At 39.0% G+C, this 27,657-nt stretch overlaps 1 protein-coding gene across 22 annotated transcripts in view; it reads right to left on the reverse strand.

Annotated features, from left to right (window-relative positions):
• Positions 1-407: 407 nt before the first annotated feature.
• The window catches only part of PHF20 (PHD finger protein 20), a 77,985-nt gene continuing 50,735 nt past the window's right edge, over positions 408-27,657 (reverse strand). For 18 of the 22 annotated variants that reach the window (XM_058851022.1, XM_058851019.1, XM_058851039.1 and 15 more), the window contains 9 exons: positions 26,107-26,286; positions 22,837-22,935; positions 21,069-21,230; positions 18,702-18,898; positions 13,369-13,468; positions 9,455-9,650; positions 6,642-7,041; positions 4,695-4,878; positions 408-3,134 (listed from right to left, as the gene is read on the reverse strand). In XM_058851022.1, the coding sequence (XP_058707005.1) occupies positions 2,992-3,134; positions 4,695-4,878; positions 6,642-7,041; positions 9,455-9,650; positions 13,369-13,468; positions 18,702-18,898; positions 21,069-21,230; positions 22,837-22,935; positions 26,107-26,286 (1,661 nt within the window). In that variant the 3' untranslated portion in view covers positions 408-2,991. The remainder of the gene's footprint in view (positions 3,135-4,694; positions 4,879-6,641; positions 7,042-9,454; positions 9,651-13,368; positions 13,469-18,701; positions 18,899-21,068; positions 21,231-22,836; positions 22,936-26,106; positions 26,287-27,657) is intronic. The other 4 variants (XM_058851032.1, XM_058851031.1, XM_058851036.1 and 1 more) reach the window with 2 other exon arrangements.

The raw sequence follows: 27,657 nt of genomic DNA on the forward strand, positions 1-27,657 counted from the left end.
GTATGGATCGTTAACTGCATCCAGAGCACCTTGCTTCACACCATTGCTAATGCTGTGTTTCCTCTGCCTTGAGCTGCTGTGGCTGCCCCTGACAGGCTGCTTGTCCAAATGGAACAAAAACTAGGGTCAGATCACACATACCAGGTACTAATATATTACACATATTAGGATTTTGGAACAAAATGTGTGAGTGCCTTATTAAACAGTATCCAACACACTATTAATGATATTTATGTAACAGATCTGGAAAACAATTTCCAGACTTTAGCAACAGTTGAGAGATGCATATACCTGACAATCTACAGTACTTGCACTTCATAGCAATGTAAAGGAAAAAATTCCAAAATTATTTTATTGAGTTATCATTAATTGAAACAAAGACTTTACTAAGACTTAACCAACAAAAACCTATTTTTTTATTTATTCCAAACACCAAGATACAGAAGTTTTCAAGTTTTGCATATATTGCTCCAAAACAAAATTCTATGTACAGCCCCTTGGTTCTAATAGTGCATTAACAAACACATGTGTACCCACAGTGCAATGTTTGCTCAGTTCATCAAGGCTCCACGTTGCATTCACTTACCAGTGATTTAAGGAAACAAAAAAGTGACCTGTCAGTCTGAACAGCTGGTCCAGACTAAAAATAACCATGAGGAAACTTGCAAAAAAAAGGGACAGAAATGAATCCAGGCAGAGCACAATGAAGAATCTTCCCTGAACACATAAAATACTACTCTATTTTAAATAAATATTTTCAGTCTTTATCTTCAAGGGCTTCCCCAGCACTACTGAAGGGATTGTATATTTGGGATGCAAGTCTCCAGGATCTGCAACTTGGTCTACCCATGGGAACTGCCTTTTCTTCCAAACCTCCAGTACTGCCCTGAGGAAAAATAAACTGACAAGTGGAAACACACAATGAGCATACAAAAGCCATGGCTTGGGAAGAAATCCCCCTCTGGAGCAATAAGCCTGTTCAGGGACTGAGTGCTTAAATGCCCTCAGACTGGGAGCACAAGCAAGCTGTTCCCATGCAGCCATATACTGCTTTACAGACTGTAACCAGGGTTCTGCTTTCCAGCTCCAGGTTTCTGGTCCATTTCACCTGAAAATCACCAGTTGCCTGGGGGCTCCTCTGATGCTGTTCTGGCTGTCTGGTCACCATCACCTCCTCTAGAGCTACACATGTTCAGGTACCTGACAGGAATGAGCCAAGGTATAAGAACTGGACTCACCTTCAGAAAGCCAAGTGATACTTGAAATACCATATAAGTTTTATTCCAATTGTGTTACAGAAAAGTAAGTTTACTTTTCTGCTCTATGTACGCTGTATTCCCTAATACCAACTTTTTATTATAAAACTGTGAGACAAATTATTCCCTGAAGTGAATCTTGGTATAAAAGTCTTACTTACTACCTAGAGCAGCCTAACTATTTTGTTTTCTGAAGGAAATAAAACATTCACCAACCATGTAAAGACTAACTCCTACAATAATATTGGATATTTCAAGTTTTCATTATTCTTTGCCTGTGAATAAACACATTACAGATATATATTCCAAATTAATAATTTGTACAGGTATGGGCCTTTCCATTAAAATTCTGTTTTAATGTTACCCTTTGGTAGTACCATTGCACACAATAAAATAAGGGTAACAAATCCAGCTTTTTTAGAATGCCCTCTCACTGCAAAACCAGCTCACTATGTTCCATAGGGAACGGAACTCAGCAATATCTGTGAAGGAAAACTAAAGTTGCAGCCATTATTTCTGGAGTGGTGATCTGCAGCTGAAAGACTCTGAACCTCTCAAATGCTCACAATGTTCCAAAGATTCTGTATAACATGACTGAACACCAGCAGCTTTGTCACTTTGCTATTACAAAGTACATAGAAACCAAAATCTAAAACTTAAGGTATAAAAAGGGACTTTGTGAACACAGACCATTTAAGATAATAACCCACTCACTGTATGCAAGGACAGCACCTCATGCATAGATCTTGAGGCTTTATTTACACAAAAACTGATTCCCAAAACCACACATTCATAGCAAGTCTTTACAATGAACACATCCATAGTATTGAAAAAAATCTACATTTCCAAATATAACCGGAATGGCAATTATTAATAAATGGGTAGAAAATACATCACATCCATGAAAGACCATCCTGCAGTCTGAACTCTAAGTGTGGCTCCAGTCCTGCTGTGGTGGCATTCTGTACTACTGCAAGGAGGGTATCCCCCCAGCAACTGCTGCAGGAGGCACAGGATGGCCAGATTTAAGAGCTCAAGAATGCACATAAACACCATGTTCATGGACTTCCCAGTACCAAGTCATGTGACAATGACAGGATAAATATGGAAAACAATCATTTATTCTGAAAATAAGTGCAATCCACCTGTGACCTCCTGCTACATTATTTACTGTAACAGAAGTGTGGGTCAGGCCACTGTTACTTGAAAACCTCCACATAACATTTTATAGTCAAGAGCTGGACATTCATACTTACTAAGTCTGAAACTGTTATAACATCTCCTAATGATTAAATACTGAGTGCTAGTATGCATAAACCAGAAGAAATAAAACATGACATGAGTCATTTAAATTATGCAAAGTTATTTACAACCCCTGGCAACCAAATTTTTTTGGCTCTTAGAACTGTTCTTCAGTGGCACAATTTTTAGTCAATTTAATGATGAAAAATTCTACCATTCTGATGAGCAACTTGTAAGGAGTGAAAATTGAGTGTAACTAATCAACCAACAGGCAACCTCTGGAGACAAGAGTATGACCTTTTCCACAGCATTATAATTGTCTAATAGACCTGAAATAACCGTTTTGCTCTTCTTTGAACAACACTTCTTCACAAGTCCCTGAAGTCAATCTGCATCCCATGCAACCAGCATGCTAATTTCATTTACAGATTCAGAGCTGCTCCCATCAGACACTCCAGCTTTGCACACAGTCACAGCCCAGTGTTCTCCAGCCTCACGTGGAGCAGCACAGTGCAATCTGTTGCACTTTGCCCAAGTCTGTTATCAGCTGCTTTATGCAATGTTTGAGCTGGGGGAGTCGAGCCAGTGGTTCTGGGGGTTGCAGCTCTCCTGTGTAATCCAGCCAACTCTCCAGAACTGCAAAGAAAACAAAAACTGTCACTCAGTTGAGTGCCACTGTCACTGAGAACTTGTAGTTCTCAGCAAACAGCTCATCTGAAGTCACAAAACAAGAATTCTTTAAATCTTTTGTAAATCTTGAGAAAAAAGTGGGCAATATCTTTAACACTGTTATTTGAGAAATCACAGAACTGAACACCTCACACAATTTGCAAGTAACTTTTGATACATAACCAAATAATTCACATGGGGATGGGGGGAGAAGATGCTGTTCCTAGGAAAAAGCAGGAAAGGAAAACTCTGGACAAGACATTGTGAAATCTCATGCTAAACTTCTGATCTGTGTCAATTCCAGGGCAAGGACACAGTGGTACAGGAGTTTGTGCCATTGAGGATGGGACTACTGGAATGAAAGAAATCGGTCATCAATATGGAATACAACTGACCAAGGCAGAACTGGGTAACACAAAATGGGGGTGAAGATCAAAAGCACGAGCCAGTACAGTGCTGCACAAAGAAAATGAACTCTTGCTTTAAAAAGCTTCTCAGTAGGAAACAAGGAACAGAAAACAAGTCAAGTGACAGTGTAACACACCCACAAGGAAGGTGGTCAGGTTGGATTATGATGACTTCTGGGGATGTTGACAGTATTGCAGATGAAGACTGAAGCCTTGAAGACAGAATAAATACACCTCTACCAAGAGCAGCCACTGCCACCAACCAGATCAACAGGTGAACTTTACCCATGGGCAGCACCTGCTGCAGAACCAGCAGCATCACTCACTACTGACAAATCCCGCCTTGAATTAAGAAACTTCCTGCTCCAAGCAGCAACAAACTGCACAGACCCATGCTCCACAGCAGGTACAAAAAGTCTAACTTTTGGGAACCAGAGTTTCTTTAGGCAGTACAGCCCTGACTGATCTTCATTACCTGAAATAGCCCTTTAGCTGTCCAACTTTTCAGTACCTTACAAAGAGAGGACTTGTACTTGGACAGAAGCTGGATTCCCCTGCAAGTAAAGCTGCTGTTATAACCACTACACAACCAGTGGTCAGACTTAATGAAGTAAAGAAGAACTATCCTGAATCATTTAATGCAACACAAAGGGCTTATAAGTTTTCCATTACTATGAAAATCTTTTTTTAGGATTTAAATTTAAACATTTAAATGAAGAATTTGGAAGAGAGAGGAAAGGATAAGAGCCTTGTGCACTGAAGAGGCCACCCAGAATGGGCTAACATAGGCAGTGAGGCCCAGAAGAACAGAGAAATGCAGACATACAGAAGAATTTTGGAAAATTACAAAAACCTAAACCCAAAAAGACACAAAGACATTCCAGTACGACATCTGATGCAAATATTTAAAGACAGCCTAACTAGAGCTTGTTCTGTGAAATTCTGCTCTTTGTTTTAAAATCCACACCCCACATCAGCAGTATGTCTTGGGAGATGTGATAATGGAACATTCAGACCTTTGTAGGTGTGAAGAAGTAAAATTCTGGTCTTGAGCATATTTTGAACCGGTAATTCAGTTTAAAAAAAAGTTATTTTTTTAAACTAGAATAACACTACTTACCATCTAGCTCCTTCTCAATGAAATCCATTCTGTGTATGACTTCATCTTGCAGAGATTCCACGTGAGCTAAAAGATTGAGCTGCCACTGCAGCTGCGAGTTCACAACTCCTTCTTTGTCTTTTTCCAACAATTTCATTTCAATAGCTTCCTCTGGAGAGACTTTCTTAGAGACAGACTCTCTCACCTAGCAGAAATACACATATTAAATATTTGTTACAGTGAAACAGAACTGGGGAGCTGAACTACCTGAGTCCTCCCAGTCCCCCCAATTGCTCAAGTCATCATAGGCCAGTGAGTGGGAGAGACACAGATCATATACAGATACTAAACTGGTTTGAGCATGAAGATCTAAATATAAGCATATTTTCATAGGTATTTTGCTAAAAGCTTTTGGACTTCACAAGCATCTGGTTTTCTGAAGGTAACATACACATGCCACTTTTCATCTGTAAGACCCGGCACTGAATTTGTGCATGTCAGGGAATGCTGAAGCTGTTTTTCACCTGACAATAATCAACTAAAGAGCAAACAATTCAGGAGTGAAAAGGGATTTTTCCTTAAGGAATCTAATCTAAATTCTACTAAAACTTTCACTGAACCATCTCCAAACAAACATTACCACTCCTTACAGAACTTGACTACAACATCAGTAGTGTTCATTCTACTCCCCTACTTTTCTCATTCCCTTGCTGAAATACGAGCCTTTAGAAAAAGGCTCTTTTAGATTCAAGAACTAAAATATTTGCCTTTCTAGGAAACATAACACAATCTCAACAGACTGGCAGAGAAGTTAAAACCAGCAAATTACAACTTACATATGGATGAAGTAAGAGCTATACCTTTATCTAAAAAAAAGGAAGCTCAGTATTTAATGGAATCATAAAATTATACAATTGTCTGGGTTGGAAAAGGCCTTTAAAACACCTGCCATGGGCAGGGACACCTTCCACTATCCCAAGTTGCTCCAAGCCCCATCCAACCTGGCCAGGAATGGGGCAACCACAGCTTCTTGGGCAACCTGTGCCAGGGCCTTACCACCCTCACAGGGAAGAATTTCTTCCTAATATCCCATCTAAAATCTAGACTCCTTCATGTTAAGGCCATTGCCCCTTGCCCTGTCCCTCCATCCTTTGTCCACAGTCCCTCTCCAGCTCTCCTGGAACCCCTTTAAACACTGGAAGGGGCTCTCAGGTCTCCCTGAATCCTTCTCCAGATGAACACTCACAGCTCTCCTAGCCTGGCTCTAGAGCAGAGAGGTTTCATTCATTTCCCAGAGGGTTTTCAACATTTGTCAGCCCACATTTAATAGGAAATGGTACTAATAGAAGCAAAAATTTTGCACTGGGGAGTAGAAAGGCCTCTACTATGCTGACAGAGCTGACAATGAGAACCAAGCATTTTAAAGCTAAACCTGAAGTGCTCCAGTAGGAAGAATATACAGGACTATTGCATGGTGATCAGTCTTAAAAAAAATCACTTCAGTCTGATACCCTTTTTTTTCCATCTTGAACTGCTGCCTGAAGAACCTAAAATTAATTTAGCTATTAGAAGGAACATGGAAATAAAGATGGAAATAATTAGAAGTTGGCCTACCAGTGTATTTGGTAGTATTATACATGCTTGGCCTGTTCTCTCTCTTTGCTAGTGTTTATTTTTCATTTAAAGCATGAAAGTAAGCAGCAATGAACTACCAGTGGACCATAATGTATGGTCCACACTTTTTAAATTACTTGAGGTCAAGAAGTCAACCTAGATTTTTAAATTATAATATAAAATGAAGGAGTTGATCACATTTATCATTTTAGTTGTTATTGACAACTTAAATTTTAACATTCTAACAGAAAAACAAAGACAAACAGACCAAAAAGTATTTAAAAAGGCTGAGGTTTGCAGGTTGCTAGGCAAACACATGCTCTTTGCCAGAGAGGGTTATTTTAATAAAAATACCTTTGAGTAATTGTGTTTGGATTCATTTTCAATCTTGCATATTTCTTGGTCCAGATTCCAGCCAAACCTCTCTGAGAGGGTATCATCCCCATTTTCCCTTATTCTATTTACTCCGTCATCCATGGCTGAACCTCTTGTTTCTACAACCAGCCTCTGCTCTATGGCAGGGTAGTAGGCCCGAGGCTTCTGGTAACAGTGTTCACTTGTAATGTAAGATTCCTCCACAGAAGGAATTGTTGAAGGCTTCTCAACTGTCCCATTCCAAGTTCTATAACTTGCTGTCTCCTCTTTGCAACAGTTTTCCTCGAAGTGAATGATGTGTTTTGTATGGATTTTTTCATCCACCGTGATGTGCTTCCATGGATGACACCAAAGCTTTAAGTCAGGGTGTTCTTTATTTCTGTTCAAACATAAAGAAGTAAACCACCCAATTTAAATGCCAAAGTGACTAAGCAAACTATCCTCTTACATAAATAAATTAAGAATAATTAAACAGTAAAAAAAGCCAAGTGTTTAGATTAATAGAAAACTTGAAGAACAAGCTGCAAATAGACACATACAACTCCTCACCAATGTTGGTCCTTCATGGAACATTTTGCTTCAATATTTGCAATTTATTAACAGCAGAAATTAATTTAAACTGGAATATTTTTAGTAAGGAATGGTAAAACAACATTGTAGTGGTGTTCCAACCTGTTCTTAGAAAAATTCTTATTTTGTCTTCAAATTGACTAATACATTATTTATTCCAGCAAAAGGGGCAACTACAGATATCATATTATTCCAGATATAACAAACAAAAGATTTCGAGTGAGCATTATAACCCATGTTCTTCCTTGTGTCAGGCATCAAAACGGCAGTAAAAGGAGAGCAGAGCAGAATACTATCTTCAAAGGGCTGGCAGCTCAGCTGCTACAGGCTGCAGGAACACAGCAGAGCAAATCCTCACTCTAAAGCACCTGCACTGGGCTAAACAGCAAGGGAGGGCTTCCCTCAAGCCCCCATCTCTGCTTCCTTGCAAAAGTGGATTGACTTATTCTATTCAGCTGATCCATCTTTTCTAGCTGTTCACCAAACCACCCAACAAAACATGACCACCTGACTTCAGTAGCAACTCCTTTCTAACCCATTCTGCAGCAGCTCAGGTTTCTTCAATGTCTTTCAGAAGAAACCAGAGTGCATACAGCTGCCAAGGATGTGCTCAGACTATGTCATAGAAGCACCTTTGCCTCCAGTGCTGGCATAGCGAGGATGTATCTCCCTGGTGAACCATCCAGCAGGCATGCCTGGGAAAGTGAAAGCCAGGTGTTCACTTACCAAAGCTTTCTGCTTGAGCTCCACTCTGCTACACCTAAAGAAACTACAGTTTGCTCAGAACAGAGCAAGGGATAATTTTACAAATTTTCAGATTTTTTTTCTGAAAAATGATGCACCAGTTACTCAGGATGAAAATTCAAATGCTAATACTCGAATAACCTTTTATCTCCTGCCTGCTGAAGGTTCACCCTTCCATGGCACTGCTGGGGTCATCACCTTGGGTCTTTTGCCACCTCCTTGAAACACTGAGCAACATTCTCCTAATCATTTCAGGAACCTGTGAAATCATCTTCTTTCTATGTGCTGATCTGCATCAACAATATAATAATTATTCTAATTCAGCAATTTTTCAAAACTCTTCTGATTTACATCATGATAAAGAAAACAGATGCTGAAACTTTCAACCAGATGATCCAAACAGGACTGCCTGCACCTTACCTTTAATTAAGCTAGGCCATCACACTGACTTGAGCATGGGAGAGAAAAGGAACAAAACCTGCAGCAACCATCACACACATGCCCAGTGCTCCCTACCTCAGTACCGTCTAAATCTCAATTCACAACTGGAAAGCTTGAAACTCAAGTGTCACTCTTTAACAAAAGGCCCATGAAGTGGCCTTACAGTATGTATGTTTCAGTCTCCAAAAAGGAAAGCGATTACTTACAGACCTAACTGAAGGATCCCAAAATGGAAAAGCAAAACCCTATGTTAAAATGGCTACTTGCTTGCTTTAAGAGGTCAGTGGACCTCCTCCATCACCACAGGTTAGGGGAAAGGGTCTAAAGAATGCCAAAAGCACTTTGTTTTCCAAATAGTTGCTGCTGTGCAATTTATCAACTAATAAATTACAATTATGGAATTCAATAAATTTAAATAAATTTAAAACTGCTGGATTTGAGTTTAAAAAAAAATAAATTCAGTGATCAGAACCCAAGGATGACTTTAAATAGGAAAATACACATTGAAAATCAATACAAAGTTGACTTGATAGAAAAAACCCTTTTATATAAATAATTATATTATTTTCCGTATATATAGCTAAAATGACCTTTGTTCAGAAATGAAGTGATTCAGGTTGCTGAGGGTGCAACCACTCTCCCACTGCACCAGAACAACATACTGTACCAAACAAAAATATTTGATTCCTCTTGGACAAGCTATGACCAGATTTCCTGTAATGGAGAAAGCAAGTGCTGCAAAAATGGTGCCATGGGTTATAAGTCTATCCTGTTCTTACTTAAAATCTATGTGGGTGATTCAGTAAAATCTGTCATTATTAGTTTTATTAGTTTAAACCTTTCTATACATATTGTCCATTTACACACAACCTACTTAAACAGTTTTCAAGCAGCGAAGTCCTTTCCCAAGATCACATTAGCAATTCAATGTTACAAATTCACAGAGCACAAATGCAAGCCTGCATTTCTGGTTATTTTTATACTTGCAGTCTAATTCCCGAGGAGAACATGCTGGCTGGTACTTAAATACTGCTTACTGTAATATGCTCATCTTCAGCTGCAGCCCGTGCAGGACTTCGATCACTCGCTGTACATCACCAAGCAGCTGGTGAGTGGCCACTATCTTCTTGGCATTTTGGTGGGAATAATTTTCTTCCAAAAATGCTAAGCCATGCATGTGACCATTACTTAACCACTCCTTTTCATACCAGTACTTTAAGCTGGACCTCTGACCTAAAGTGACAGTAATGAGTGAATTAAAATGATGTGTTGACATTGCTGGTAATAATTCTGATTATCTCCAGGTACTGCAACAGCTTATTTGTTCTTATCAACAGAACCAATGAAGATCTTGTAACAGCAGACATAACCCTGAAGAAATGAAGAACTTGTAAAACAGGAAGCCAAAAACCTCTTCCCAACTGTAAAAGCATTCTGACACCAACTTCCACCAAAGGACATTCACAACAGGCAGTTAGAGATGAGGCTAAGAAAGCTGTATTTTTAGCAGGATATCACATTGACTAGTATAACCATGGTTATAACAGAATTTACAGTCTGAATGGAGCTCTCCGTAGACAGAAAAATGCAGAAAAAGGCAATCAGCTTCCCAGTGGTCTTGTTTTTAACATCAACATGTATTAGTACAGTTGTGCAAAAATGCGTTTTGAAGGAATCAAGGATGAGGTTCCGATAGAAAACTTGCCTAAGTAAAGCTTCCAATAATGATAATTCTTTCTTGAGAGATATCAACTCTTGATACTGAATATCAGCAACAGCTGAAATGGTGTTGAATGTGATAAATGCATCAATAGAAGTAACTTAAACTGCTGAACAAACAGTATTACAAGGAAAGATGCTTGCTAAATTGCAAACACCTACAAAAAACCTTTGTGCTATATACTTAACGAAAGTTCCCACACATCCTGTAAAATACAGTTACTACAGATGTTCTCAGTGAACAGCACCTGCAGAAACAATCACATCAGCCACTGCCTATGGACAGCCCAGGCAGCAAGCCCATAAAACCAGAGATAAAACTGGAGCACAGACTGAGAACCGTAACTGCAAAAAGGTCTCCAATATAAGCAGGTTAGTTAGTTAGTTAGAGGAGAAGTTTTTAAAAAAAAAAAAAAGAAAAAAAAAGAAAAAAAAAAAAAAGCTACTAGGCAGCAGAATGAGACTGAGGCTGGCACTACATAGCAATCCATGGGTATTAGGAGGCATCAGAAATCACGACAGGGTAAAAAAGAATTCTGAAAGCTGTACCAGCTCAACCTTCCAGGCAGATACACTGTATCAAGAAGAAAGTTGAGCAGAATTTTTGTATGGTCAGAACCACATTGGAGACACTCCTGGCCACCTGCATTAGCCCTCCCTCATTAATTTCTGCATTAGAGAAGCTGACATCTGTGATGGAAAGTGGAGTTCAGTCCACAAGAATAAAACAGTGACTTTGAGAGCTTCATGGTCACCTGAACAACTGAGGTCATGTGCACCCTGAGATAAAAAGTGCTCCCTTTTGAAAAATATAACCTTAAGACACCAGACTATAGCCACAAGCAATTCTGCTACATGATCATCTTGATCATGCTTAAACAAGAGTAAATGTTAACAAATCTCTTAAAAATCCCACCTGACTCAAAAAGACCCGAGTAAAATAGCAGTTAGCACAGTTTTTAGACAAAATTACACTAAATCTGCTTTTATTTCTAATAGAATGAGAGATGCTGTTATAAGTTCCAGCAGTTAAGGCTGGGGTAAACTCCTAAGTAAGAGTTTGCTGAATAGTCATGCCCAGTTTAAAAAGGCACCTCTTTGCAGATTCATACAGCCTATTAACTCACTTCAAGCCAAAAGGAGAGCCACTGAAAAGCCATCTTTGCAGTCAAAAAGTTGGACATATTTTCCTTTTTCAAGACAGAGGTAAAAATTAAGACCCCTCCAATGTGAATTTCAAATCTTCAAATAGTTAATGATGAACTAAACAAATGAAGCTGTAATTAGATGCTGCAGAAAAGCACTCACATTCAAGTGTGATGACACAACTTCAGTTTGAGTGTGCATTTCAGTTCCATTTAAAACTACATTCAACTGACATAAATCATAAGATCTTTAATAGAAGGTGAAAATTCTAAAAGCAAGATACTCTAAAAAACCTTGAATAAACCTTGTAGTAAAAGTTCAGTATTTAGGTGTAGAATGTCTTCATTGCTGAGAGTACAAAGAACAGCAGTAAACATACTACACAAATCTATGAGTTAAAGTACAAAAGAGTTGGCAGATTTCAACAGTCAATAAGCCCTTAGATCACAATCCAAATACGTATATAAACCAAAAAGGTCTTTTCATCAGGTGAACAGAGATCCATCTTCTTGCCATTTATAACCATGGACTCAAGCCCAAACCTCATCCATTTTCACTTTCTGCAAGGCTTTGTAATCCATACAGCAGAAAGTCAGAAAATATTCCCCTAAGTGTAATTTTACCTGCTGTGTAAAATGGACTAAGACATTTAAAACTATCTGCTAAGGAGGAGAGAACATACTGTTTAATCAACTCTGACTGTGTTACCCCAGGTAAATATCAATATATAGGTTATTGTAGGTGTGTTGGTTTTGCACCACCTGACTGGGGGGAGGGGGTGCTGCCACAGAGGTGGCTTCCGTAAGAAGCTGCTGGAAGCTTTCCACCATGTCCAGAAGAGCCAATCCCTGATGGCTCTGAAGATGGACATGCTGCTTGCAAAGGCTGGGTCAATGAGAGAGGTTGGTAATACCTCTGTGATAACAGATCCGTGGGGATACAGAGATCCAGATGCAGAGATCCACCCGCAGCCCATGGGGATCCACAGACCAAACTGCAGCCAATAGGGGAGGTGCCCATGCTGGAGTGGATGCCTGGAGGAGGCTGTGATCCAGTGGGAGAGAGACACAGTGGAGAAAGAACCCCTGCTTCCAGGCTGGAGCAGCCTGTCCTTGGAGGACTGCACCCCGTGGAGAGTGACCCACGCCATAGCAGTTTTGGGAAGAGTGCCCATGGGAAGGACTCATGTTGCAGCAGTTTTGGGCAGAGTGCTGCTCATGAGATTGTACCCAAGTCCAAGAGGTTTGAAGAGAACTGTCCCCTGTGGGAGGGACCCCACAGTCTCACAGGGGAAGTACTCCTCTCCTTGAACAGTGGAAGAAAACCTTGGGTGGTGAACTGACCAAGACTCCCTGCACTGTTGGTAGAAAGGAGGGAGGGTTTGGGGAAGAAAAGGTGTTTTTTTAGGCCTCATTTTATTTCTCATCATTCTCCTCTGATTTTGTTGGTAATAAACTCACTTTGTATCTCTAAGTTGAGCCTGTTTTACCCTTGGAGTGTTTTCTCCCGGTCTCAGCTCATGAACCCTTTGTTAAATTTTTCTCTCCTCTGCCCAGCTGTAGCAGGGAGGGTGAGCAAGCAGCTTTCATGGGTGCCTGGTGTTTGGCCAGTGTCAAACCATGACAGCAGGTAATGCAGTCAATGACAAGAGCCACTGCTGAGGAGAGCCAGGAGCCTTGTGCTTATTTTAAAGAACGCATAAGCCTGATTTGCTGGGGGAGACCTGCAGTCAAATACCCTAAGATGTGCTTGTGAGGAGTCTTTGCTTGAGCTTCCTGAGTGTTTTCTACACTCATTTGCCACAGTCAGACAGTACAATCCTTATTACAGCAAATATGTGACAGATGGTCATCACAGTGAAAACATTCTTATCCATTCCTGTCCTTTTGTAATTCCACAATACTGAATCATGGACATTCACATAAATTAACTTTATGAAACTGAAACTTACCTACTACAATGAGAGACACAGATAGGGGAAAAAATAGTGCAAATTTTGAGATAGATATAGATACAGATTAGATATAGATAAACTAGCAGATTTACTACATATATAACAAGGGTCTGTAACCTTAAGTTTCGGTACCTGGAGGATCTTGGCAAATATAGCAGGTATATTTCTCAGGTATATTATCTTCCAGTAAGCCCATACAGACTCCATGCTGCCAGCACAGACACTCTTCACACTGTTCAAAGTCAAGAAGCGCACATTAACAGAAATGAAGGCTAGAGGAGCTCAATGTCATCATGTCAATTAAGAAACTCAAGATCTACATATTTTAAGACAAAAAGGTCTATTAATATCCACACAACACCTTCCACTAACAAGCAAATATATTACAGAATCAGACTATAATAAAATGTGAGCCCTCCCCACACATTTTTCATGTATGTTTCTTTAGAATGAGAATTAAAAAGTGGAAGCAGAGATCCTGAAAGGTACAAAAATTGGAAATTAAAATCTTTCATGAGATGCATGTGTACATAACCAGGACAGCTAACAGAGCAATCAAACTTTTTTTCACCACAACAGATTATTTTTTCTGAATTCAAAAGCCTCCCCCTCAAACAGTAAACCACATTCAATTATCAAATCCCAGAGATATTTATGTCACACAGGAGTAGCTAGTATTATGCTTTACTGATTTTTGTATCTCTGACATTTTATCCATTTCAAAGGTAGCTCTAATACAAACCTGCAGTGCAGATGCAGTTGAATCAGCTTTTAAGAGCTTCCAACATCCTTCCAAGGCAGGACAATCATACTGGCAATGACTGAATATAATTTGGATCTCTTTAGCACAGTTACACTATTTAAAATGCAATCACTGCTCTTAAAGCCATGCTGTTCCAGAGCAGTGTTATAAATACATATTGTGATACTGGCATTTCACAAGTATTAAGATGAATATTATATGTATAATGTTATAATAGCTTTTATGTGAATGCAGTCTTTTTCTCCTGCTATTAGCTAGAATTTAGGCGAAGGTCAGGAGAATTTTGGACGTTAGGTTCAGGTCCTGCCTGAGCAGGCAGGATAACCCCCAGTGAACAGATGAATGAGGCCCAGGCTACTCAACACCGCTATCAACGCTTACCACCTATGGAAGATGGAGTACGAGCCCAAATCAAAAGATGATAAGAAAGGAACTAAAACCACAAAGTCAAGAAACATGTATACTCTAAAAAGGCAGACACAAGGAGTGGCCATGCAAAACAGTTCCTGGAAAAGTTTGAATATGCATGAAAGTCCATGTAGCACAATACCATATAAAGGTTGTTTCCAAGACACCAGGTGTGCTCTTGGCAGAGAGCCAAGCACCTGGCCGTTTTAACCCTTTGTTTTATTGTCTTTGTCTCCTAATGTCTTTTTGTTTATATTAAACCTTTTAAAATGTATCAGGAGAGTGAACCTCGTTTTTCACAAGCAGGAAAAAAAAGATTTACATTTTGTCATTTTCTCCCCCCATCAGTATTTTAATGAGACAAAATTTTGATTGTAGGCTACAGACCACTGAAACATGGAACAAAACCTCACATAAGAATATTAAGTTAGTTTTGATTGGAAACTGTGATATCAGAGCATAAACCAAAAGCAGAAATGTTGTCAGTGGTACAGGACTACAATATGAGCTAAACCAAACCCTAACAAGCAACTGCAAGGAATCTCACATGTTGCTCGTCATTGACCTACAAAGATGCCAACTTGCTAAACATTTCACCTGTGTTCAACACTAATGCTCTTCTCTCCTGCCCTTCCTCAAGCTAGGAGGGACAGAAAAGGACAACCAGACTTTGAATACTTCACTGAATTAAACAAGTGGTCTAGGTGTGGAGGAAATAGAAGCCCTGGGAATTGAGAATGTAAAAGGTTAGGGAGAAACAGGTTTCTGAAGGATGGGATCACCAATGTTTTGCCTTCCAATATGGGTCCTAAAGCAGTTAGGAGATGCTTTCAAAAAAGAGAGACAATCCTCCTTTCACAAATTAAAGCCAGAAAAAGGTGAAAAATTTTAGCACAGAAACACATTGCTAAAAATAAGAAGGGAGTTCCTAGATCTAGTTACACCTGCATCCTATAAATCATGCCATATTGCATAGGGCTGCACTTAGTGATTTTCCAGGCAATTTTGCCCAGAACTGCAGTGAAGAATCTGTCCTGGGTTACAAGTGGGGTTGTAACCAAACTATGCATTCTACTCCCATCTATATTATTCCTGATGAACTGGTAATGGTGGGTCGTTTGCAAGAGCTGCCAGGTGCACACCAAACTCTCCAGGCTGCAAGTGAAAGAGGGAAATAAGGAAAAGAGGCAACCCCCTCCACCCCAACCCAGATACATCAGGCTGGTGTTTCTCTGTCTTCACAAACTGACTGAACCGTGGTAACTTACACCCAGCCTAAGGGGGTCATCTCTGGCAGTGGGCCATAATTGCTAAACGGCCCCAATGGGCAGCTGTAAAGACCTAAGCCATGAAGGACTCCCCAAAATATAATATCACCTACAGGATTACATCATTCCATTGTGAAATTCCCCACCCTGGGGGAGGTACTGAGCATTCTGCCTGAATCTGACCATAAATATTCTGTGTGCTTTGGGGATTTCGGACACCACACTCCTGGACAGACCTAGAGGAGAACCCGAACTTTCAGGATCAGACCTCCCACAGGACCACTGCTCTCAACTTCAACCATCATTTCAACAGGACTGCTGTCACTGCTTTATGGGACTGAGACCACCATCCCGACCAACAGGGTACCAGGCTATAGTCTTGACTCTGGGTCAGTTTTTGTGTATCATTGCATTTACTGTAATCTTCCTATTAAATTGTAACTCTGACCTGAAATCTCTCTCAAGGTATTTGTGGGGGGTTAATTTCTCCCACTGGTTTACTTTCAAACCAGCACAAGCATCCCAACTTTTTAAAAATTTTACTCAACTGATACTTAAATATCCACCCCTCCAGGGCACAGGTCCATCCTTTAACCTACTGCACACCGTGGCTGCCAGGCTACAGGATACTGCTCTGGCACATGCTTCTGGGAAGCTAATCCCTACCCAGGTGGGATTAGTAGGGAGGTTCTAGGCATGCCAAGCAGGAGATTTATTAAAAAACAAACATACAGCATTGTGCAAAAAATATTTAAATTGAAATATCAGTCACAAAATAAATAAACAAATCCAAAAATATGTTTTTAAAGCAGCTTTTCACCTTCCAGAACAAAAACATCCCAAGTCCATTTACATCCATCACCTCTGAGGCCATCAAATTCAGCCCCAGAATTTTCTGCATTATACACAAATTCACCAATGTTTAGGTATAAAACCTAGAAAGAAGGGACAATGACAGTCCGTCTGGATTTCTTTGGGCCTCACCACAAAAACTGAGTGCTGTGCCTCCAGAAGCAACACAGGACAATGCTACCCTGCTGCTTTATACCAGCTCCATAAATGAAGTCTAGTAACCTCCCTGCAGAATTATAGAGACTGGAACAAAAAAGCACTAACCAACAATACACTATTTTTCTATACTTCTTTTTCCAGATTTAACTTCTACTAACTGAGGCATATACTTCTAGAAATGCAAACCTAGATTTCTGCATTCCAGTGCAATGAATGACATCCTTAATGCACAAATTGCTCAAGACAATTAATTTAAGGCAAGTAGAGGTCAAAGAAAATTTTTTATAAAATCTTTTGAATGTGGGGGAAAATTATTGGTTTAGATACCTAAAGGAACACACTCCCATTTTAACTGTGTATTAATTTCATTAAACCTTAATGGTCCCTAATCTTTCATGGACAAGAAAGTGCTGATTTATTTAAAATTAATATTTTCCTGCATTATTTCTAAATTTGGCACCTTCGTGGCAATGAACACATCTCAAAGAGAATGCTTAGCATTCTCCCTCTTGTAAGAGAGGAGGGGATACATGTGTACTGAGAGGAATGAACCTCCAGCCAGAATCATGATGAAACTTCCCTGGCTCCTCATTCTGGTATCAAGATGGGTACACAACAAACCCAAGCAGGTAACCCAGGTGCCAGCATATTTCCTGTCACCTCAATCCCTATAAAGAATGCAGGTACTCACAATACTGCTGATCTGCATTTCTTTTTCAGAGAGAATAACCTACTCTCCCAGCCAATTCTTTCACAAAACAGTTCAAGTGTTTAAAAGTTTGCAATATGCTAAAAAAACTCGCCCAAACTAGTTCAACCTAGCAAGTCAATCTTAGAAGCAGCCCATGAAGTTTAAAGGAAAGGCATCCATAGGCTGTGTCCTGAGCCAGCTGACAGTTCTCTTAATTCTGCAATCCTAACCTAGTGTTGAATTTACTTTTGCCAGTTATACTGCAGGCTATTTCTCTGTGTTTTTCTGTAAACCATCTCCTGGAGAGGTTTTAGAGAGGTTTTTAGTTCCCCTTTAGTCACCACTGCCAGACTCCTTTTTTCTCCCGTACAGTCCTAAACTGTACTGTACCTAAACTTGACCGCTGCCTATCACTCCACCCTCTCCTACTAATTCAAAAGGTACCCTTTGCCCTGCATTGTCAAGATCCAACACTAAAACAAAGGTGTGGAAAGTGAACTCACCACTAAGAGAAAAAGCATAGAAATTAAATAGCATGGAAACTCTAATTAGAGAAAAAAATTATGAAGAAATTGATCTTTTTTACTTCACCTCTTGAAATTAATAGGTACGGGGTGGGATGGTTCAAAGGAGCTACATAGGGGAACAATTTCCTGATAATTTACAAACATCTCAAAAAGTAAATAGGCAAATAACTTCTAAGGAGCTTTTTATCAACGTTTTTAAGCAGGAGAGATAAAAGAAGCCTCTCCAAGTTTTCTGTGGAGCTGGTTTAAAAAGAGCAAATACATGTAAAATGGACACATGGCCTTAGGCAATTAGGAACTTTGAATTTGCAGACTACCACAGAATGCACAAAAGAAATTCTGCTTTTTTTTGTTTGTTTGTTATGGCGTTTTTTGCTTCTTTCAGCCTGTCTGGAGAATTCTATGTGTAAGTCAATCTCCTTGGCAGGGCAGAGGAATGGGAGGTATACTACTATCTCATGGCAATGTTCTGAATAGGCTCTAAATTAGAGGGAGCCTAAAAAGTCACTGATTTCAAATATGCATTCTCAGAATCAAGTAAGCCTTCTATTTCTAAAAAAATTCACAAATGACAAACCAACTATTTACGACTTGGAGTGAATTTTCCCTTTCCTTCAATTAAAAATCCCGAACTGTACTATAAAGCAAAAGTTAACTATCATAGCAGTTACCCTGAAGATTACCTAAAAAAATGTTATGGCTTTGGAAGACAACAATAGTTTACTTCATGTACAAAACAAACCACTGACACCTTCCACTACATTCACTGAAATGTACATTTACCCTCCACTTCATACCTGAATCATGAAGTCATTTTCTTCTTTTACTTCACAAACACACCGAACAATCTCAAAATCACTTTCTTCAACTTCTTCATCAGGGTTGGTTGTTACATCAACATCCTGACTGCAGTCATCATCACTCCAAGGCAAGCTATCCATAGATGACTCACTCAGGGTGTCATCCTCTGTACAAGAAGTATTCATATAAAATCCTGAGTAATTACAAAAAAGGTCCCTCAAAATCTCATCACAAGTATGCAGACATACATTCCTAAAAGCATGAGTTCACAGTGTAATAGAAGGAATATCACACTTTTGACAGTTTGTTAAAGGTTACCACATAACAAAGTTTTATAGTCTCATTAATGACTCCTTCAAAATATTCCAACTTAACAGCTTCAGTCATTAAAACCGCACTGTCAACACACAGTGTCTCAAACCAAAGGCACAAAGTCTCTTCAGACAAAACTATAAACAACAAAACCAGGCTTGTACATTCAAATAGGATTCAAGCTAGTTGCTGCAATTTGTACAGAATTGTGACTTGGCACTTCTAGTGTAGAACTCTCAAAAAGAGGCAAGAGGGTTCTGTTTTATGAACCATTCAATCTCACAAAGTGATGTTTTCATGACAGAAATACTGAGTCCAACACAGAATTTAATCCTGCTTCAAAAATTACTATTTTTATTTAGTCTTCAGGATGCATTTATAAACTCACAGACAGTGCACTGCACAAGGTATTCTTCCAGAATACACCTGGACTACTTAGCTAAAGCATTAGTGCATCCTAGATTGAATAAAACTGCCAATAAAATTTAACTGAACAGCATGCTAAATTGAGACTCCTACCTCAATAATATTACAGCAATGTCTGTATCTTCCTTGGGGATAGAATGGGAGGGTCAGAGGAAGAAGACAAGGTATTTTAACTATTTGAAAATAATTTATTGAGTTAGAGGGGAATGGATGGTAAAAATTTTCATCTTAAGCAAGATGGTGGGGTTTCACCTACAGTGAGTATAACTACTTTCATCATCTAGCTCATAGAATCATAGAATGCAAAAACAGAACCACCAGTCTGTGGCCTAAACTATATCTTTCAGAGAAACGTCTGCTGTCAAATTAAAAGGGATGAGAACCAAACACAAGTTTACTTTCAGGCTTAAAAGTTCTATTCCACTTCTGAACTAGGACACTCTAAAGTACTGTGGAAGCAACAGGGTAGGCACACTACATTTCTGTATTACTCGAAAGTTTCACTTTTATTTACACCAGATCTGGTGTAGGCACAAGTTCTGCAGATGTAAAAAGCAACAAAACAATTCTGAAAAGGATGAAGTAAAATAATTTCTGATATTTTCTACCACTTTCAGTATCTATGAAGTGATCAAAAGAAGTCTGAGCAACTGATGGCCAAGGTACTAAACCATATGTCCGATTGTTGATATACTCCAGAAACACAACTGCTCAAACTTGCCAAATAAGTTTCAAGACATTACCACCATCTGCACTTCAGTAGTGTTTTATGTTTCCTGTTCGGCTTATGAAGAGGAATTTAACTGAACTTAAATTTTACTTTTGTCTAATAACAAACAAAGCTATGGAAAAAAAAAATCAAGTGGTTCTCAACAGTGTATCTGTACAAAAAGGAATTTTCTTGTATATAATCAAACTGTCATACAATTTCTATTTCCTTCAAATTTATGAATTTTAAGAACAAGAAAAAAACCAAATGTTTATCTTTTTTATTGTACCAGTGTGTAACAGTAAATAGTAAAATGGACCAAGATATTAATAATTCTGAAAACTGGTGCACAGCAGCCAGATTTTTATGGGTTCTGTGTATGAAGTACACCAGATGTGAAGACACCAATAAACAGCTACCCAAGAACTTCTCATTATGAAGCTCAGAAAGTCATTATAACCATGTATCATTTTGTATCTATACAAGTACACCTCACCACACCCAGTGGTCTCTCCAACACGGCAAGCTTGCAAAGTACTCATTTTTAACTCTAAAAGAATTCTTACTTTGTAGAAACCTTTGAAAATATGAAAATTTTAATTATTAAGTTGGAAGTTATTTTAGTAGTTAATAAGGCACTGAAAAAAAAAGAATGCAAAATGAGTTTGATTCTGAAATAAGGGCTACGGTCTTGAAGTGTATATGAAAGTAAAGTCAAAGTATAAAAGCAGCAACATCAAGCTCTGGCAAATGAACTGGGTCCAGTCTTGCCAAGCAGGGGGAAGGAAAAACACACAGCCCTGAGTAAGAATAGCCAAATTTACACAATAATAGTTTTCAAGTATGTTAGTACTGCACACATATTTACTGTTAATGGAAGACAGAACCAGAAAGCCATATAGGAGAATCATCTCACCATTTGCTTTTGCTTTTCCTTTGTGCTGTCCAGAATCAGTGCAGTGCAGCAGTGTACTTGGATAAGCAGATGATTTATTTGAAGAACTAGATTTTATGACAACTGGTTTTTCAGGTGAAAGCTCTTGTGTGATATTTATGTTCTCTCCAATGCCTGAATGCCCTGTAAAATTGTAGTACATGTTACAATTAAAAATCCATGGTCAAAAAAAGATGACAGAAGAAACAGCACCATGCATGCCCATACCATGAATGTGTAATTCACTGAGCCAGTTCCCAGTATGCTGGAGCTCTGGGACTGCAGAATGCTGTTGGAAGATGTGCAAGCTTTCCAGAGGCAAGGAAGATATTGTCTGAACCAGACAATTTTATGCCACTCAGTCACTGCTTACTGCTGACAGAAGTGATACAGGGGTAAGTGACCAGCCTTTCCAGACCAACGATTCTTCAGGCTGAGTAGGTACACAAATGCTTTTGCTTTACAGGCACTTCCACACAAGCACTGCTAGCTGGAGATCTCCGTCTCACATCCCACTGTTACTCACATGAGCTACACTCACATTCCCTCATCTCACAGACTTCAAAGTGGACAGAAAGCACTCGTTTTCCTAGTCTATGAATGGAACAGAATGCACAAGTAGACAACTCCAGATTAGGAGTGTGTGAAGAAAACACCTTGAATGGCTCTCCTCTGTGAGACCTACACTGGATAAATCAAGGCTGGGTCAAGTTACAAGTAGCACCCTCCAGTTATCTGGAAAAAGTCTTCACAGTTTCTGGACTGAATTAGCATAAGGTCAACATCAAAAAAAGGCATGCAACATCTTAAAACCAAAGACAGACTGACATGCAGCTCATGGGGACTATTGGTGAATAAATCTACAAATTACGTTTTGCACATTATCAATTACACTTGTGAGCACCATATAATCAGAAACTCATTATTTGTTTCAGTACAATTCTAAGTCACTTGGCCTATGGTTCCTCCCATCCACTCTCTTGATAGTTTGCTTTATTCATGGCAGCAATCAGGAAAGTGTTTCTACCTCAGAAACTCTTCCTTAGGGAGATCTAGTTTCACAAATTATGCCTAGCAGATTGAAGTATGCTGCATCCCCAACAATAGCAGAGAAAGTTGTCACACTTGATTCTTTAATGTAATAAGACATGAAAGAGGGATAACTTGAGTATAGACTTTAAATTGGCCTTTTACTTAATCTCTCCAGAAAAAAGATTAATTTCTGTAAGAAAGAAATTAAGGCTGTGACAGGTTTAATTTGGCTTATTGTTACAGGCCCCTCCCCCCCCAAGTGAAGGTGTAAGAAATAAGTACAGTTAAGAGCAGAAAAAGAGGACTCAATGCTTCCAAACTCCAGCATTCATAAAGCAGCCCCAGAGCTAACATAACTGAGAAGAGTCTGTACACAGGGTATCTGCACTCTCTTAATGGGGCAAAGCTTGCACAGAAGCACACTTATTAAGGAAAAGCCCCACTTATAGACTGACATTCATTTGTGAGTGACATTTGTTCTGTGTCATTACAATCACTACTACAAGCCACCATCCAGCACTAACAACAAAGCTTAACCAGGAAACAGATTATCTTGCCAATCTCAATTTAAAATCAATCACTTAATAAAATAAAAGCTAAGTGAAGAAAGAAGTCTGAAGTACAATGCTTGCTCTTAAGTGATCTAAAGTGATTTTTTTGAGGTAACAAAACAAAATAATGAAGTCAGTTTCATCTACAGAAGAAAAATGAGCTTTACCAGGCTTAGACCTCTTTTTCTTTTTTTTCTTTTTCTTTGACTTGGATCTTCCATAGTCTTTGGATTTTTTTTCTTTGCTCTTCTCATGTCCTTTAACAGCTGCAATGAGACAAAATTCCAAATTAGTTTAAAAAAACTTCTACATTTATTCTACTTCATAATTTCTTTAAAAGCCTCCACAGTTTCTTTGGACAATCAAGGCCAGTTCACTGCAGAAAAAAATAGAAAAAAGGAAAACTTATTTGTAAGAATTCCTCAGCTGTCAATTGGAATGATCTACTTTAAGTCCTAATTTGACTGTCCCATAACAAAGTATGAGTACCACATGGGAGAAATCAAATGTACAGCAGTGCTCATTTATTATTTACACGCTTCAGAGATCATAAAAAAGACTGAGGGATTTGTTATATCCACCTTCTAAATTATTATGACTAAACATTTCACTAGCATTGTAATAGAACAAAACCCCAACATCCCAAACTTCAGTTCCCCCATCAAATATTTCATTGATATTGAAAATAGAGTAATTGGTTCAGCTGGCTTTAACTACTATTCTCTCAACATCTGTTCTCCGTCCTATTTTTATGAGATTAAAAACACACTGTAATTATTGAATGACTGACAGCTGTCAATCAAGCATGATTCTAGAGCATGCACAGCTCAGTATAACTCTGTGGCAAGGTCATGTATACAAATCCCTGCTTTCCAGACACGTGTTTGGTCTTTCAGATTTAGGTCTCAGCAGCATAATTTCTAGATACTTACGCAGTTCCTTAAGTAAATTATCCTGACTCAGAGATGTAATCAACACCTATTATGGAAGGATGCTTTGTATCTCAAAAGGGCTCTGCTCTCAGAGTGCTTGGCTGATTGAGCCCCTCACCATCCTATTCAGAAACCTATTTCAATGTCAGATGATAAGAGTTCTGAATAAGCACTTGAAGACACTATAGTGTAAGAAATCTTCACTTGCACAAACCATTTGAGAACCCATGGCTGTCTGTAACCATTTATGAAGCAAACCTGCAATACCAGCATATCACATCAACCTCTTTCACACATGTCAACAGTAAATTCATCAGTTGTATATTTATGGCTCAAACAGCTCACTGAGCAACTGCAAATTACATTCACATTTAATCAGCTCTGGTAAGCATGAAGGAGACATGCTCAGTAGCTTGTCCTCAGGAGACTAGCTCTGCACCTCCCCATCCCTCTCAGTCCTCAGAGATTTCCTACTACTTTGCCACTTCTGTGCCCCTCTTAGCATGAGATTAGCAAAGGCACCTCAGTGTCCTCACCCACATGGCTACACCAGTCACCTGGCCTTCAAAGGCAGCAGGAGCAGCACAAAAGTCACCTTCTTCCACCTCTCCATGGGTGTTGAGGGGAGTTAAAAAAAGAACAACGAAACAAAAAACAGGAAAAGAAAATGTTTATATGTAAGTGTCAAATACAGTGCTTCCAACTTCCTTCTTACTTCCCTCTGTCCTCATTTCCTGTTCTTCCAATGGTCAGGATCCTCTTGGTACCATTCCCTTCTCTCTGCTCACAGGGATGCAAGGAAGCTCTACCATTTTATTCCTCCAGAAGGGCAAAGAGACAATAACTGAGCTCAACAGAGGTAGAAAATTTTGCTTCTTTTCATTTGCAAACTGAAATTAACATGATCAGATTGCTGAATTTAAGATATCCAAGGGCATAAGGTAAGCTTCCTCAACCACTATCAATGTATCCAAGATAAAAATGAGAGAAATTGTCACTTTATCCACTTTGTCCCCTTAAGCTTCCCCATGTGTCTTAAAATCTGAAAAAAAATCTAAGAATTTGCAAATTTCTGTGTGCTGTTATCTTCTGAAATGCACAACACAGTTAATGCATGTTTCCCTGGAAAAAAAATCTTCAAAGAACAAGTATTCAAGTATTATACCAGTATTCCAAAAAAACAGGTACTGAACAATCTTGTCTAAAGTTGCCTCTTCTAAGTGCTCTGAAGCGTAATGTATTTTCAGTGACATAAGACCAGATAAAGAGACTTGTCTAGGTTAGGAGCATCCTCATAGATTCACATGATCAAAAAGAAAGATAAACTGAAAAACAAAATCCTAAAAATCAAGCATACAACAACTACATTTTTAATTTTTTTTTTTTTTTTTAAAAAAAACCCAAGGATTTCAACTTCCTTGAATGGCAGAGACTCATAAGAACTGGGATGAGTGCTCACTATCCTCCATCACATCACCACTGTGAAAGTTCATTATAATTTCTAAATGCCACACTCACACATAGGTCATGGCCCACTGAGTGAGGAACAGTGAGGAGCTACTGATGGATCTCATTCAGACCTTCCTACAAGAGAGGGCAGTGAGAGACGCCCAAGAATAAGCAAGATGCTAAGTAATGTCTGTCTGCTGTGATCAACAGAACAATACAGAGACAGGCAGCTAAGAAGGTGATCTCCAGGACACAGAGCATCTGTCATAGATACAATAGTCTAACCTCAGATTTTATTTGTGTTTTCCTCATCACTGTGACTCAAGTTTTCACCAACATCTGAAGTAAAGTGGTGATATGGTAATCTAAAATTATGCTGGAAATTATTTATGTATTATTCATATACAAACAAAAATATTAAAATATATGTATTGTTTCTATGAGCACGTGCGTGTGTGTAAACATACATCCCCTCTTCCCGTTTGGCTGTAACGCACCTATGCAGCAGTAGATTTCACTATAAACAGTGTTTACACAATATCACTGAATACTCAAAGTTGTGAAGCTCTTCAGAGATGTCTAGTAGCAGCTGCTGACTACCAGAAGTCATCAAATGCTATTGAAAAAAAGCCCCTACAAAATAAACCACCCTAGGCAATTGTGCCTCATGCCCACCCCCATTCCCCTCTTTTTAGGGGGGTATTTTAATTTTAGGTATTTCTGTAAGTATAAGATTACTTAAAATATTCAATGATTTGGACAGCCAGGAGTTGAACAGAATTAAGACCTACAACCTTTTCAAGACCTTTAATACTTCAGTACTATTTACATCTTATAAGTATTACCAACTGACTGGGAAGAATAAACCCCAGTGCAGATAGCATGAAAACTTACAAAATGACAGTGAAAACACTGCTTACATTTTATGCCATACATTTATACAAAATTTCTCTCCATAAATGATGGTATACAGAGTATTATCAATCCTTTACAAAGTTTAACACTTTCCCAAGACTTTTCCATGTTTAACTTTCCATGTTAAACCAAAAGCCGTACCATGTTGAACTCTTTCTCTTTCCCGAGGCCTCCGCAGTGCTCTTGCTATGTGGTTCCTGGCTTGGTCTCTAATAGAATGTCGGTGACTATTTAACGCACTTACAGGAGTTGAAGTTCTTCTCTTTTCTACTTTTTCATCTCTATATGGGGTACTCCTGAGGGCTATGTGTAGAGGAGCATCTACAAAGAGAACAAAGACCAAGTCCAAACTTTAAATACTTTCCAAAGTCAGTTTATTTCAGCAGCAGCAGCAGCAGCAGCAGCAGCAGCAGCAGCTCTGGCAGTCCATGTGGAATGTTTCTGACCAGACATTGCTCAGCTCAGTCCTAGCCTGGACTAAAAGGCTAAAACCTCCAATGCTTTAGTTAGATTTGTTGAGGGGCTTTTCTCTCAAAAAGAAACGGGATGCCCACACATTCCCCAAAGCTCTATTCTTCCAGAAAAACTGTGACTTTGAGAACAGATGAGAAGAGAAACAGCTCAGTTTGGCAGAGATATGGGTCAGGTAATTTTTATTAGTTTCTCCAAGAGAAAAAGTGTCCAGTTGGTTTAATTATAGGAACCACAGGCAGTTCTCAAAAGCGTGCTTTGTAACACACACAGAAGTGGCATATTTAAGGCATATATAAAGCACATATAAGGAAGGACAGTTTTTAAACACATACCACTGAAACAAGTGTTTCAATCAAGAGTGACAAGCAAGAATTCAGGATCACTACCTAAAATTCATAAAAATTGTAAGATGCAGACATGGCTTCACCTGAGATTTAGTTTTTTATTTAAGTCAAACAGTTTCATCCTCCTAACTGCAAATAGCAACTCCTACTGAAAGACTCCTGGACAGAAAAAGAGCAGTGAAGGTGATAAGAGCTAAAGCTGCATGGCAGGTAGGACAGCAGACTAAACAAGACCAGTACACTGCCATTCTGGAGTATTACATCAAGTATCTTAGTCAATGAGACCCATTAGCTAAGGTGACAGGTTGCTGACATTTTTCAAAAATGTCCAGTTCCATCATCATACGCATCTCAAAAGTTCAGAGGATAAGAAAGGCAACTTCTTTCTAGTCTGAAGATTAACATGCTACACTTAGACACTTCAATGAAACAACTGTGAGCAGAACCTGAGAGTGACTGAAAAGGGAAAGAGTCCCATAGAGCACACTTAATAGAAGAAACTGGATATCAAGCACCCTGCCCTGATCAGCATTTCAAGCTGAAGAAAGAACAAGGCACATTAAGACATGTCATTGTAGAGCTTTCAGAATCAGGATCTCTTCAAGCAAAAGAAACTCCAAGATGCAGAAATCTTATTACATTTTCCCTGGTCCTCTCTCCCTGTGAAGTTAGAACTTAAGGGGAAAAAAAATTCCAAACAAAAAAGAAAAGCCACTTGCAACTATTTCCACAATCAAACCTATCTTCTAGTCACTTGCCCTAATGCTCTACAGTGGCCACATATGACAGAAATTAAACCAAAACCCAATTCCCACACAAGACTCTCTAAAAGATGCCATTTGTCCAGACAGGCAACACACTGCTGCCTTTCACT

Source organism: Poecile atricapillus, chromosome 15 (genome assembly GCF_030490865.1).
Source record: "Poecile atricapillus isolate bPoeAtr1 chromosome 15, bPoeAtr1.hap1, whole genome shotgun sequence".
NCBI classification, from domain to species: Eukaryota; Metazoa; Chordata; class Aves; order Passeriformes; family Paridae; genus Poecile; species Poecile atricapillus.